This window comes from Aphelocoma coerulescens (genome assembly GCF_041296385.1).
Source record: "Aphelocoma coerulescens isolate FSJ_1873_10779 chromosome W unlocalized genomic scaffold, UR_Acoe_1.0 ChrW_unloc_scaf_5, whole genome shotgun sequence".
In the NCBI taxonomy this organism is placed as follows: Eukaryota; Metazoa; Chordata; class Aves; order Passeriformes; family Corvidae; genus Aphelocoma; species Aphelocoma coerulescens.
Window position 1 is genome coordinate 3,061,695 of NW_027184084.1, and position 14,983 is coordinate 3,076,677.

The 14,983-nt window shown below is 53.1% G+C and overlaps 1 protein-coding gene across 1 annotated transcript; it reads right to left on the minus strand.

Moving 5' to 3' along the window:
* Positions 1–306: 306 nt before the first annotated feature.
* On the minus strand, positions 307–1,936 carry LOC138102906 (uncharacterized). Its single transcript, XM_069000697.1, has one exon. It carries the CDS (start codon positions 1,885–1,887, stop codon positions 307–309), a length of 1,581 nt encoding a protein of 526 aa, XP_068856798.1. The 5' UTR covers positions 1,888–1,936.
* Between the last annotated feature and the right edge of the window lie 13,047 nt (positions 1,937–14,983).

Genomic DNA, 14,983 nt, shown 5'->3' on the forward strand with positions numbered 1-14,983 from the left:
TATTAATAGAGAGTTGATTTTCTTCCCCAGGTAAAATGAGCTTAACTAGGGCTACATTCATAGATTCTGTCGTTCCTAAGGCATTTAAAACACAATATCGGTTCTTTGTTGGGACAATTCCACATCTCTGGGCATCTTTCTTTGTCAGCGCAGAAATTTGTGCCCCAGTGTCAATTAGAAAAGTTACAGGTGCCCGTTTAGGGCCTGTAATAGCTGTGATCATTATATCTCCCTTTTTATTTTTAGTGAGCCTTCTCAGGTATACCCATGCTCCATCTCTTCGCTCACTGACAAGAGACGGAGGGTCTAGTTTCCCGGGTTTTGAGGGAGAGGTTGTTTTGGCTCACTGCACAGACTTTGAGGGAGTGGTTGGTCTGACTCACTGCCCAGATTCTGAGGGAGGAGGGGTGCACTGGGTTGAACTGATGGATTTGGTAGAACGGGTTTTCGGCAGTGCCAGTTAGACACTACCTTACTCAATTTATCAAGGGGTAAGCCATCCATCACATCTCTGGGGACCCCCTTTTTGATGCCTAATAACCACCAATGCTGACGGTTAGAGATCTGTTTTACATTCTCTGGCTTTTCGCCATGAGGAGCCCGAATGTACCTGACACCTTTTGTTTTGTCTAATTTTTCTTCTGGAATTTTTATAGGTCCATATTTTCTACTGTAATCAATTAGATCTTTTGCAACTTCACTCCATGTCCAAACTTTGCGATCACCCGCAGGTGAATTCGATTGTGAACCTGGCGGCTGAGAGGGGGTTGAATAGGGAGTAAACCCAGGATCGGTAGATCCAGTTTGGTCGCTTGGGTTTCCAAGGAATCTATCTAGCCTTTCTACGGGACCTACAGCCGCTATGGTTTTTTGAAGGGCAATTGCTGTAGGTTTGAGTGATTCTGGAAGGCCTCGAATTAAAGGGGTCATCAGTGCAGGTTTAACAGGTAATTGCATGGGGGATTCATATCCAGGAGTTAATTTTCTTTCATGGATCATTTGCAAACAGGCAGCTTTGTGGACACTTTCTAGGAGTTGCTCGGGGGTACCAATTATAGCTAAAGGGTCTCCCCTTTCTAAAGGATTAAGTCCCCCGGCCCAGAAGGCTGCACGCTGAGTCAGGGACCACGTGCCACGTTTGTCTCCTGTTGTCAAGAAAACTCCATGTCCCCAGTATCCACTGGCCTCCTGTTCAGTTAATTGAATTTGGTCTCCTCCGGTGAAAGACACTTGGAAGACATATTCTGTCTCAGATTCGTGGGGAAGCCGCCCATACTCCTTTTTTAATCTAGCTAATTCAACAGCACTGTATGGTATTTGTTTAGTGGTGATATGCGGTTCAAAATCTTCATCATTGATATAATTATATTCAGTTTTAATCAGAGGTCTCACACGAGGGCAGCAGTTTTCTCCACAATTTTTTACTAGTATTAGTTCTTTTTGGGGGTATATTTGGTCAATGTGAGGAGTTTCCTTTTCCTCTGTCTCTTTTGGTGAGTCAGCATTTTTCGAATTTCTAAAATATTCCTCTTTTAAAGCAGCCTCTAGCAAGTGATTTTTATTTTTTTCTTCATCTAATTGTTTTTGTAAAATTTCCACTAGGCTTTGAAGGGAATCTATGATCGCTTTCTCTTCAGTACATCGCTTTAAGCGATGATCTATGGCTGCCGCAAGGCATGCCCCTAAAACAGAGCAGATTATGGTTTTATTTCGGCCAAATTTAAATCTAGTCTCATGTTGTAAAGAATATACTCTATCAGTCACATAATCTAAATTAAACCAGTTATTTTGAGCCCATTCTTCCCCTCCCGGAGAGGGCCGGGCATTATGTTTTGCTAGCAGAGCATAAAACGCAGCTTTAACTTTTGCACTGGGGTTTTCAGTCATTTTATGACAGGATCAAAACCACCACAAGGAGGTAAAGTTAATTACACACTGCGACACACACACAGCTTCGCTGTGTCTCTCTTCACTTCCCTGGGTGGGTGAAGAGACCAAATCTGCTTGGGAGGTACTCCTTAAGTTACTTATGGTTGTCTCTTCACTACACCAAGCAGTCCAAATTCATGCACACACCAAAAAACACAGTTCCTCCTTTTACACTAAGAGATCCTTTGCAAAAAATCTGAAGACAGAGCCCTCAACTGAGTATGGGGTGCTTTTCACCCAGGCGTGTGCAGTTTGCGGGAAATTCGAGTCACCCCCCTTGCTTTCTAGACACCGCTCACCCCTTTTGGGGTGTCGGGCTAGGTGCGGCTGGAGTGAAACGTCCTTCCCCTATTACAGACTACACACAACCTTGCAACCCCTTCTGTCTGTCAGATCCTGTCCGTGACGCCAGTTTAATGTCACGATCCGCTAATGCAAGCGGGGGTCGTGATGGTTCGTTTATAGATCTCAGAGTGTAAAAAGGACACAAGAAATTTCAGTTTAAATCAAAACAGTGCACCTTTATTAAGTGCCCACAACACAGTAATGCAATAGAAGAGAGAAAGGGAGAGAGAGAGAGAGACAAAGTAGGGAGGAAGAAAAAGAGGGGGGGGAGGCAATAGCTACCAACGGATGAGACGAAGTCCTCGTGGTCTTCCGCCAATAGATTCGTCTTCTTTCCGTGGGGGAGATCTCTCCGACTTGGTTATTTCAGAGAGTCCCTTTATAGTCCTTTTCAGAAGCGAGGGGCAACTGGCCAAGAGGTTGGGAAATTTACAGCCATTGTTGTGGAGTCTGTTGCTTTGGGAAACAGGTACAGGACAGACGCACAAGACCGGTGTGCAGGACAGGTGTGCAGGGCAGGTCGTTCCTTTCCGCTTCGGCGCAGTCCTTCCCGCCTGGGCAGCAAGAACGGCGCAGTCCATTGCGACCTGCACTAATTTTCCTCAGGAATGCGTACCAGTTCCCAGCGGGCACACCCCTAGGCAACACTCGGCAGACATCCCACCTCAGCAGGGCCAGGACTCCTGTGCTCAGTCTCTGTTCTCGGCGATGATCGTGAGGCAGATGAGGGATCTTTGGACCGTCTCTTACAGCTGGCCTATGCAAAGAAATTTGGCCTGTGTAGCCCTCCAGAGCAAACTGCAATGCTTCACAATCTTGAAGCAGACTCTCCAACATCGCCTTAGGAATTTGGCCCATTTTTTTCCTAATTGGCACGCGGATGCAGTCGAAGTCACATCCTGATAACTCTCTGATCCGGATCCTAGCCTTCCGGATCAGTTCAGCCATCAGCTCTTGTGGCTGTGTCATCCTCTTGGACCGATGGTGACTGAGAAATACCCACTCTATAATTAAGAGGGGATCCCTCCGGTCCTGGTCCTTTTTGCTCTTCTTTTTGTTGTCTTCCCATTGGAAGACAACCCCGTGCAAGTGTGGCAGATTACCCAGGATGATGAATTTGAATGGCAAGTCAGGCCTACACCTGCTTGCCTGCCTGGTGGACATTAGATGTTGCACCTTCTCCAGAGCTGTTTGCGCCTCTGGGGTGAGTGTCCGGGGAGAACTAAGCTCCTCTCCCCCTTTTAGTAAATCAAAAAGGGGGGCTAGGTCTTCGGTGGACAGACCCAGCCACGGCCTCACCCAATTTAAAGACCCACACAGCTGGTGGACATCTGCCAGAGTCTTGATGTTGGTATTGATAGCCAATTTTTGCGGCACAATGGTCCGCTTTGTAATTTGTAGGCCCAGGTACTTCCAAGGTGGCATCCGTTGAATCTTTTCCTCTTGGAGCTCGAACCCTGCAGCAACCAATGCATTGATTGTCAGGTCGAGCACACTGGCAAGCATGTCATTGTCGGGGGCACACACGAGGACATCATCCATATAATGGAAGATGATGGCCTCTTTTGCTGCTGCGCAAACTGGGGCAAGCAAGGAAGAGACATACCATTGGCAGATGGTCGGGCTGTTCTTCATACCCTGTGGCAACACCTTCCAATGGTATCTTTTCCTTGGGGCTTCTCGATTGATAACAGGAATCGAGAAGGCAAAACGCGGGGCATCGTCAGGGTGCAGGGGAATTTGGAAAAAGCAGTCTTTAATGTCAATTACTGCCAGATTCCAATTTTGAGGGAGCATCGTTGGGGATGGCATCCCTGGTTGGAGAGAGCCCATGTCCTCAATAGCATTGTTAATTTGACGAAGGTCCTGGAGGAGCCGCCATTTGTCTTTGTTAGGCTTTTTGATAACAAAGACAGGGGAATTCCACGGGCTGTTGGATTCCACGATATTCCCCTTTTCAAGTTGCTCCTCCACGAGCTTCTCGAGCGCCTTCAACTTCTCACCATAGAGCGACCACTGCTCTACCCAAATGGGCTGGGCTGATCAGTTTTCCAATTTAGTTTTTGAGTAGGGCGCTCTTCAGTGGCCGCAACCCAAAAATTTTTCGGGGGGTCAGGTAGGTCAATTGTGACTCCCCACTGCTGCATGAGGTCTCTCCCCAAGAGGGGTTCCTTGTAGTCTAATACGAACGGACGTATGTTTGCCAATTGTCCGCTCAGTCCCTTGATTTGCACGATGCTCTTTGACTGTTTGGCCAATTGAAAGCCCCCAACACCTTGCACGTGTCCAGCCACGTTCTGCAATTCCCAATGTGCCGGCCATTCTCGTGTGGGAATGATCGTCACATCTGCCCCTGTGTCCAGAAGCCCTCTGAGGTGTAGGACTTCCTCCCCTCTGTTGATCTCGCAGCCTACCCGAGGCTTCTCTGTCCCTATGACATGTGTGGCACACACCGTTGGGTGTGGCCTTTCTACAGGGATAGCCTGGGCGACTGTCTGCCCTCTGGGCAGGAAAAGAGGTGGGTGGACACAGCGCAGCAAGAGAACAGGTCCTTCGGGACTAGATGTCATTAGTCCCGGAGCGACTTCGATCTCTTGTGGTGTGCAGGTAACATTTCCGACAATGACATATCTGTCAGGGCCTTGGTCTTCTGCCCACAGCTCACCACCAGCGCTTACCGGTGCGGTATGCCACTCTTTGGTCTTTAGGTGGAACGGTGTCAACAGCTGCAACCTGAAAGAACCATCAGAAAAGGAAGTCAAGTCCGGTTTTAAAGTCGTGTCTGATAGTTTGGTCTCTCTAAGTTTCCCCTCCCCCTCGCGTCCCGTCCCTTTTTTGTCTTCACCACTACAACGCGGGGCGGGCGCGCGCTCCCCATTCAGTTTTTTTGTTGCAGTTGGCCCTCCTGTCCCCCAGGTTCATGTTCCTTTTTAAATTGCTGGAACTGCCACTTGAGCGGGCAGTCCCTTGTCCAATGTCCAGGCCGGTCTCATAGGAAGCAGGTGTTCCTGGCCGGCGGGGCTCGCTTTCGGCCGTTGGCAGTTGGAGGTGGTTTGGTGTTCAGGCCCGTGGTCCTCCTCTGGTCCGCTGCAGGGCAATGCGTTGCTGTTCCCACTGAGGCCATTCCTCTGGGCCGCTGTCTCTCTGAGCTGGTAGGTTGCAGGTGTGGTGCCTTCGCAGCACAAACTTCCAACATATCCTGTATGGTTGGCGGGGGGTCCAGGGGGAGGCTCAGGATGGCTGCCTTGCATTGAGGGTTGGCATTCACCATAGCCATCTCTGCGATGACCTCTTCCCTGGCCGCCGGCTGCTTGACCTGCAACTCTACAGCTCGGGTTAGTCTCTCCACAAACTTTAGGAATGACTCAGTGGGTTGCTGCTGGACCTGCGAGTAGGATTCTATGGGCACATCAGGCCTCAGACCAAGGAATGCCTTACTGGCCGCTTCCTTGACCTGTTGCAGAACCTCCAAAGGCAAGCCTTGAGCTTGCTTCAGCGCCAAAGCCCAATCTGCTTCGCCGCTTAGATGGTCCAATGTGAATTCCTTATTGTCGGCATCAACGGCCGTATCAGAACCTTGCAAGAGCGCTGGAAGGAGTCTGCGGAGCTCCCTTTCCCACGCTGCCTTCCAGAGCAGAAACTCTGCCGAGGAAAGCAGGCATGAGAAAAGCTGACGCAGATCGAAAGGTGTCATTACTGCTCCGGAGAGACTTGCCTTTAAGAGGCCACGAAAATATTCGCTTTCTCTCCCAAACTCCTTCTGTGCCTTGCAGAGTTCCTTTATTGTTTGGTGTGAGAGGGGTTCCCAGCTGACATGGGTTGTTCCTCCTCTCCGGGACCTCTGATAAAAAACCGGAGCGGCCGAGGGAATGGGATCCAGTTCCGGGTTCCGGTCCTCGGGCCCCCCCCCCTTCCGGCCAGACACCGTGGGAACCGGAAGGACAGGCGTGGGAACCGGAAGCAGGAAGTGGGTGGCAGCCGGGCATGGAACCGCGATTTCTGGGGGAGGAGCACGGGGGCGCCCACTGGTGGCAGGTAGGAGGGGTAAGAGGTGTGGAACCAGCTTGGGAGTAGGAGGGGTCGGGGAGAAAGGGGTTGGGACTCGGGAGAAAGGGATTTCGGGTGGAAAAGCGCGGGGAAAAGCAAGAGGGGGTTTCTGCCACGTGGCGCCCGCCATCTTGTCCTCCTCGGGCAGGGAGGGCATTTTCTAAACTCTCTGGATAGCCAAACCGAACTCGGGGTCTAACAACTGGGGAAGCCGGGGAACCGGATAAGCCTCGGGCAGTCTGGCCGGGACTGTCTGAGCGGGGACTCCGGGGATCCCGAGGAGAGCCAGGGAGACGGTGGCAGCCCTGCGCATCGCGGGTTGCTCTCCTCAGCATGCCCGTTTGAGGGGACACGGGTTCGGGAGACGGGTTAGGGGTAACAACTGGGGAATTCGGGGTTGTTCGTCCTTCCCTCTCCCTTTTTTTAGCTAACGCCAATCTAATTTGCAAGTACAGAAAGGAGAAATCTTTCTCTTTGGCAGAATTAGATCGCGCCAGTTTTTCTCCCGCGGCATTCCAAAAGGGAACGGTCAAAACCGTATCCTGAGAGCACTGAGGGAAGTGCAGAAACAGCCACCGAATAAACCGTTTTAAACATCCCTTTGAAAAACTTATCCCCCCACCCTCAAGGAGTCCCGCAACTTGGAGAAATGCCCCCTTCTGTGCTGTGGAGAGTTTAGCGCCCATAGCCAACAGCACAGCGTCTGGAGCTAAACTTCAAGCCTGGAAGGCCGGTTTTCCCAAAAACCAACTGGAGACAAGCTAACCGCGCTTGTTCCGGGGCTGCGCAGCCTACGTTCGGCTCTTTGAGAGCAGGGGATCGTCCTGCGTTCGGCTCTTCAAGAGCCGGGGACACTGGTCCCTCCGAAAGCCTTTACCGGCTTTGAGGCAAGTTTTTCCCCCCCCGGGGAAAAATACTTACCTGACTGGAGTCCAGGTTAGCTCCAGGCGGCCGGTTCCTCCGCCGAGAACGACTTCGCAGGCACGGCGAAGCTACCGTCCTCACCCCCAGGAGCGCAGCTAACTAAAACGGAGCGTGCTGCAGCTGGGGTAGCTTGACGTCCCGATGACGCACTTGCCGAAACAATCAGTCCCTTCCGTGGGGTCCGATGGAAGCGGGGCCCCATGCCCGGGCGCCAAGCTGCCTTTGCCGAGGACGCCCCTTCCGTGGGGTCCGATGGAACGGGAAGCCCCACGCTTGGGCGCCAAGCTGCCTTTGTGTCCCCTAGGAACAGTTCCCTCTCAGCCCGGTCAGCTCGGGACACAGCAGGCTGCGGGGGCCAGCCTCTGATATCGGAGGGATCAGAGGTCTGGCTCGTGGGTCCTTCCAAGGGACCGCGGCAATAAAGGCAGACGGTGGAGGAAAGGAGGCAGGCTCAGAGTTGCTGTTCCCACTGAGGCCATTCCTCTGGGCCGCTGTCTCTCTGAGCTGGTAGGTTGCAGGTGTGGTGCCTTCGCAGCACAAACTTCCAACATATCCTGTATGGTTGGCGGGGGGTCCAGGGGGAGGCTCAGGATGGCTGCCTTGCATTGAGGGTTGGCATTCACCATAGCCATCTCTGCGATGACCTCTTCCCTGGCCGCCGGCTGCTTGACCTGCAACTCTACAGCTCGGGTTAGTCTCTCCACAAACTTTAGGAATGACTCAGTGGGTTGCTGCTGGACCTGCGAGTAGGATTCTATGGGCACATCAGGCCTCAGACCAAGGAATGCCTTACTGGCCGCTTCCTTGACCTGTTGCAGAACCTCCAAAGGCAAGCCTTGAGCTTGCTTCAGCGCCAAAGCCCAATCTGCTTCGCCGCTTAGATGGTCCAATGTGAATTCCTTATTGTCGGCATCAACGGCCGTATCAGAACCTTGCAAGAGCGCTGGAAGGAGTCTGCGGAGCTCCCTTTCCCACGCTGCCTTCCAGAGCAGAAACTCTGCCGAGGAAAGCAGGCATGAGAAAAGCTGACGCAGATCGAAAGGTGTCATTACTGCTCCGGAGAGACTTGCCTTTAAGAGGCCACGAAAATATTCGCTTTCTCTCCCAAACTCCTTCTGTGCCTTGCAGAGTTCCTTTATTGCTTGGTGTGAGAGGGGTTCCCAGCTGACATGGGTTGTTCCTCCTCTCCGGGACCTCTGATAAAAAACCGGAGCGGCCGAGGGAATGGGATCCAGTTCCGGGTTCCGGTCCTCGGGCCCCCCCCCCTTCCGGCCAGACACCGTGGGAACCGGAAGGACAGGCGTGGGAACCGGAAGCAGGAAGTGGGTGGCAGCCGGGCATGGAACCGCGATTTCTGGGGGAGGAGCACGGGGGCGCCCACTGGTGGCAGGTAGGAGGGGTAAGAGGTGTGGAACCAGCTTGGGAGTAGGAGGGGTCGGGGAGAAAGGGGTTGGGACTCGGGAGAAAGGGATTTCGGGTGGAAAAGCGCGGGGAAAAGCAAGAGGGGGTTTCTGCCACGTGGCGCCCGCCATCTTGTCCTCCTCGGGCAGGGAGGGCATTTTCTAAACTCTCTGGATAGCCAAACCGAACTCGGGGTCTAACAACTGGGGAAGCCGGGGAACCGGATAAGCCTCGGGCAGTCTGGCCGGGACTGTCTGAGCGGGGACTCCGGGGATCCCGAGGAGAGCCAGGGAGACGGTGGCAGCCCTGCGCATCGCGGGTTGCTCTCCTCAGCATGCCCGTTTGAGGGGACACGGGTTCGGGAGACGGGTTAGGGGTAACAACTGGGGAATTCGGGGTTGTTCGTCCTTCCCTCTCCCTTTTTTTAGCTAACGCCAATCTAATTTGCAAGTACAGAAAGGAGAAATCTTTCTCTTTGGCAGAATTAGATCGCGCCAGTTTTTCTCCCGCGGCATTCCAAAAGGGAACGGTCAAAACCGTATCCTGAGAGCACTGAGGGAAGTGCAGAAACAGCCACCGAATAAACCGTTTTAAACATCCCTTTGAAAAACTTATCCCCCCACCCTCAAGGAGTCCCGCAACTTGGAGAAATGCCCCCTTCTGTGCTGTGGAGAGTTTAGCGCCCATAGCCAACAGCACAGCGTCTGGAGCTAAACTTCAAGCCTGGAAGGCCGGTTTTCCCAAAAACCAACTGGAGACAAGCTAACCGCGCTTGTTCCGGGGCTGCGCAGCCTACGTTCGGCTCTTCGAGAGCCGGGGGCCGTCCTGCGTTCGGCTCTTCAAGAGCCGGGGACACTGGTCCCTCCGAAAGCCTTTACCGGCTTTGAGGCAAGTTTTTCCCCCCCCGGGGAAAAATACTTACCTGACTGGAGTCCAGGTTAGCTCCAGGCGGCCGGTTCCTCCGCCGAGAACGACTTCGCAGGCACGGCGAAGCTACCGTCCTCACCCCCAGGAGCGCAGCTAACTAAAACGGAGCGTGCTGCAGCTGGGGTAGCTTGACGTCCCGATGACGCACTTGCCGAAACAATCAGTCCCTTCCGTGGGGTCCGATGGAAGCGGGGCCCCATGCCCGGGCGCCAAGCTGCCTTTGCCGAGGACGCCCCTTCCGTGGGGTCCGATGGAACGGGAAGCCCCACGCTTGGGCGCCAAGCTGCCTTTGTGTCCCCTAGGAACAGTTCCCTCTCAGCCCGGTCAGCTCGGGACACAGCAGGCTGCGGGGGCCAGCCTCTGATATCGGAGGGATCAGAGGTCTGGCTCGTGGGTCCTTCCAAGGGACCGCGGCAATAAAGGCAGACGGTGGAGGAAAGGAGGCAGGCTCAGAGTTGGGTTAAATCCAGAAAGTTTATTGGTCCTCCGAACGGGGGGGACCTCAACCACCAGGGGGTGCCCAACTCAGCGCACCTGCCTGTCTCGTGCAGGGGATTTTATGGGGGGGGGGGGGGGAGGCAAGGCGGGGGAGTACAGAGTAACCAACCAGGGAAGAGAAGGGTGCGGCAAACAGAACGAGGGACACATAAGGGAACCAACTGTAACAGGGGAAGGGAGGGACTTCTTTCCCAGGACCAGTCACCTGGCCCCCTGGCTAGAACTTTCCAGAAGCCTGGGAGGGGTGCCAGAGTGACAGACAGGGTCCTGGGAGGAGACAAAACTGTCATATAGGGTGACTTTAATAAAATACGGGGGGCGCCAACTGGGGTACACCAAACTTAAGGAACATAGAGGGGAGACCTGGACTGAACTAAACAAACACACTCCCACATCTCCTCCTTTTTTGTTTTTTAAGATGACATGAATTCGGCTTGGGGACAGTACTCTGAGTCCGGGTACAGGTCCCCGAACCATGTCATCTCCTGGGCCATAGGCTCGAGTTCAAAGTCTTTGGGGAGCTCTGCTTGGTTGATGTCTGCAGGGGAGGATGAGCTCATAATCGTGTTGGTTAGCAGTTTTTTCAGCAGCCCGAACATAATTATGACAACCAAGAGAATAAAAAACAAGATCAGTCCGGTTCGGAGAATGGATCTAGTCCACCTGGATAATCCCCATCCGCTGACGGCACAGGACCCATCTCCGATGTCTCCAAACTAAAACAAAACTTAGAAAAATGAGGTTGAAACTGGGGATAACAACTGGGATAAACTTGGGGCTCGGGGCTCAGAGAGGCACACGACTAACCTACCCCGGTCTTGGGGGGTATTTGATCGCCCTTCCTGACGGTCTGGGAGATACACGGTTTCACCCACTTTGATGGGATCCACCTAGGGCCCTCGGGGGTGGATACACATGCGTACCCTTTCCCCCAGGTAACTAGTTCATAAGGCCCTTGTATCTCCCTAGTCTCCGGGTCCTTAACCATCACCGGAGACCTTTCTTTCATTTGCAACTGCTGAGACCGCCCAAAGTGCCGCACGATTGGTGGGTTCAGGTTCTCAAAGGCACAGTCGAGGAAATTTAGGGTGAACAATGCCTTTGAGAGCCTGACAGCAGGTGACTCTAGCTTTTTGGGGGAGCACTGGCGCTGGAGCATTCTTTTGATGTTTTGGTGGGCCCTCTCTACAATGGCTTGACCTGTCGGGGAATAGGGGATGCCAGTCTTGTGTTCTATTCCCCATCGCTGCAGGAAGCTCCTGAACTCCTTGGACGTATACGCTGGGCCATTGTCCGTTTTGATGACTTTGGGGATGCCCAGGGTAGCGATTGCCTGCACTAAGTGCTTTTGGACATCGCTAGCCTTTTCCCCTGTGTGGGCAGAGGCAAAAACTGCTCCCGAGAAGGTATCAACCGACACATGTACGTACTTCATTCTGCCGAATGAAGCAACATGTGTCACGTCCATCTGCCACACTTCGCAGCTGTTAAGTCCACGGGGGTTTGCGCCAGTACCAATGGCAGGAAGGGCTAGCTGGTGGCATTCTGGACATGCAGCCACAATCGCCCTGGCCTGGTCGTGCTTTAGATTGAATCGACGAACTAGGGCAGGAGTGTTCTGATGGAACAGCTGATGGCTGATTTTGGCCTGCTCAAACACGTTTGGAGTCGGGGCCATCGCAGCTGGCGCAGCGAGGGCATCTGCCCTCCTGTTGCCTTCTGCGATGAACCCGGGCAGGTCCGTGTGTGACCTGACGTGCAACACGTAAAATGGTTGCTCTCGGTGGGAGACCAGATTTATTAACTTTGAGAGCAACTCATACAAGGCCATGTTGGAGACTTCACGCAAAATGGCGTGCTCGGCTCTGGAGACTACCCCTGCAACATATGCAGAGTCTGTTACCAAATTTAGGGGTTCGGGGAACCTTTCGAAAGCCCTGACGACTGCGTCCAACTCAGCAACCTGAGGCGATCCTTCTACCTCTTTGATGTCAGTCTCCCACCGCTGAGTTTGGGCGTTTTTCCAAGTCGCCCCGGACGCGTCAGTAAAAACTGTCAAGGCCTTTAGAGGTTCCTTGCTCCGAACGCTTATTATATTTAATTCGAATTGAACTTCCGAATTGAATATTTTGTGGGCTGGCCTATGCAAAGAAATTTGGCCTGTGTAGCCCTCCAGAGCAAACTGCAATGCTTCACAATCTTGAAGCAGACTCTCCAACATCGCCTTAGGAATTTGGCCCATTTTTTTCCTAATTGGCACGCGGATGCAGTCGAAGTCACATCCTGATAACTCTCTGATCCGGATCCTAGCCTTCCGGATCAGTTCAGCCATCAGCTCTTGTGGCTGTGTCATCCTCTTGGACCGATGGTGCCTGAGAAATACCCACTCTATAATTAAGAGGGGATCCCTCCGGTCCTGGTCCTTTTTGCTCTTCTTTTTGTTGTCTTCCCATTGGAAGACAACCCCGTGCAAGTGTGGCAGATTACCCAGGATGATGAATTTGAATGGCAAGTCAGGCCTACACCTGCTTGCCTGCCTGGTGGACATTAGATGTTGCACCTTCTCCAGAGCTGTTTGCGCCTCTGGGGTGAGTGTCCGGGGAGAACTAAGCTCCTCTCCCCCTTTTAGTAAATCAAAAAGGGGGGCTAGGTCTTCGGTGGACAGACCCAGCCACGGCCTCACCCAATTTAAAGACCCACACAGCTGGTGGACATCTGCCAGAGTCTTGATGTTGGTATTGATAGCCAATTTTTGCGGCACAATGGTCCGCTTTGTAATTTGTAGGCCCAGGTACTTCCAAGGTGGCATCCGTTGAATCTTTTCCTCTTGGAGCTCGAACCCTGCAGCAACCAATGCATTGATTGTCAGGTCGAGCACACTGGCAAGCATGTCATTGTCGGGGGCACACACGAGGACATCATCCATATAATGGAAGATGATGGCCTCTTTTGCTGCTGCGCAAACTGGGGCAAGCAAGGAAGAGACATACCATTGGCAGATGGTCGGGCTGTTCTTCATACCCTGTGGCAACACCTTCCAATGGTATCTTTTCCTTGGGGCTTCTCGATTGATAACAGGAATCGAGAAGGCAAAACGCGGGGCATCATCAGGGTGCAGGGGAATTTGGAAAAAGCAGTCTTTAATGTCAATTATTGCCAGATTCCAATTTTGAGGGAGCATCGTTGGGGATGGCATCCCTGGTTGGAGAGAGCCCATGTCCTCAATAGCATTGTTAATTTGACGAAGGTCCTGGAGGAGCCGCCATTTGTCTTTGTTAGGCTTTTTGATAACAAAGACAGGGGAATTCCACGGGCTGTTGGATTCCACGATATTCCCCTTTTCAAGTTGCTCCTCCACGAGCTTCTCGAGCGCCTTCAACTTCTCACCATAGAGCGACCACTGCTCTACCCAAATGGGCTGGGCTGATCAGTTTTCCAATTTAGTTTTTGAGTAGGGCGCTCTTCAGTGGCCGCAGCCCAAAAATTTTTCGGGGGGTCAGGTAGGTCAATTGTGACTCCCCACTGCTGCATGAGGTCTCTCCCCAAGAGGGGTTCCTTGTAGTCTAATACGAACGGACGTATGTTTGCCAATTGTCCGCTCAGTCCCTTGATTTGCACGATGCTCTTTGACTGTTTGGCCAATTGAATGCCCCCAACACCTTGCACGTGTCCAGCCACGTTCTGCAATTCCCAATGTGCCGGCCATTCTCGTGTGGGAATGATCGTCACATCTGCCCCTGTGTCCAGAAGCCCTCTGAGGTGTAGGACTTCCTCCCCTCTGTTGATCTCGCAGCCTACCCGAGGCTTCTCTGTCCCTATGACATGTGTGGCACACACCGTTGGGTGTGGCCTTTCTACAGGGATAGCCTGGGCGACTGTCTGCCCTCTGGGCAGGAAAAGAGGTGGGTGGACACAGCGCAGCAAGAGAACAGGTCCTTCGGGACTGGATGTCATTAGTCCCGGAGCGACTTCGATCTCTTGTGGTGTGCAGGTAACATTTCCGACAATGACATATCTGTCAGGGCCTTGGTCTTCTGCCCACAGCTCACCACCAGCGCTTACCGGTGCGGTATGCCACTCTTTGGTCTTTAGGTGGAACGGTGTCAACAGCTGCAACCTGAAAGAACCATCAGAAAAGGAAGTCAAGTCCGGTTTTAAAGTCGTGTCTGATAGTTTGGTCTCTCTAAGTTTCCCCTCCCCCTCGCGTCCCGTCCCTTTTTTGTCTTCACCACTCCAACGCGGGGCGGGCGCGCGCTCCCCATTCAGTTTTTTTGTTGCAGTTGGCCCTCCTGTCCCCCAGGTTCATGTTCCTTTTTAAATTGCTGGAACTGCCACTTGAGCGGGCAGTCCCTTGTCCAATGTCCAGGCCGGTCACATAGGAAGCAGGTGTTCCTGGCCGGCGGGGCTCGCTTTCGGCCGTTGGCAGTTGGAGGTGGTTTGGTGTTCAGGCCCGTGGTCCTCCTCTGGTCCGCTGCAGGGCGATGCGTTGCTGTTCCCACTGAGGCCGTTCCTCTGGGCCGCTGTCTCTCTGAGCTGGTAGGTTGCAGGTGTGGTGCCTTCGCAGCACAAACTTCCAACATATCCTGTATGGTTGGCGGGGGGTCCAGGGGGAGGCTCAGGATGGCTGCCTTGCATTGAGGGTTGGCATTCACCATAGCCATCTCTGCGATGACCTCTTCCCTGGCCGCCGGCTGCTTGACCTGCAACTCTACAGCTCGGGTTAGTCTCTCCACAAACTTTAGGAATGACTCAGTGGGTTGCTGCTGGACCTGCGAGTAGGATTCTATGGGCACATCAGGCCTCAGACCAAGGAATGCCTTACTGGCCGCTTCCTTGACCTGTTGCAGAACCTCCAAAGGCAAGCCTTGAGCTTGCTTCAGCGCCAAAGCCCAATCTGCTTCGCCGCTTAGAT

Coding starts and splice junctions, on each gene's coding strand:
- LOC138102906 (XM_069000697.1), bottom strand. CDS start 1,887: ATGACTGAAAACCCCAGTGCAAAAGTTAAAGCTGCGTTTTATGCTCTG.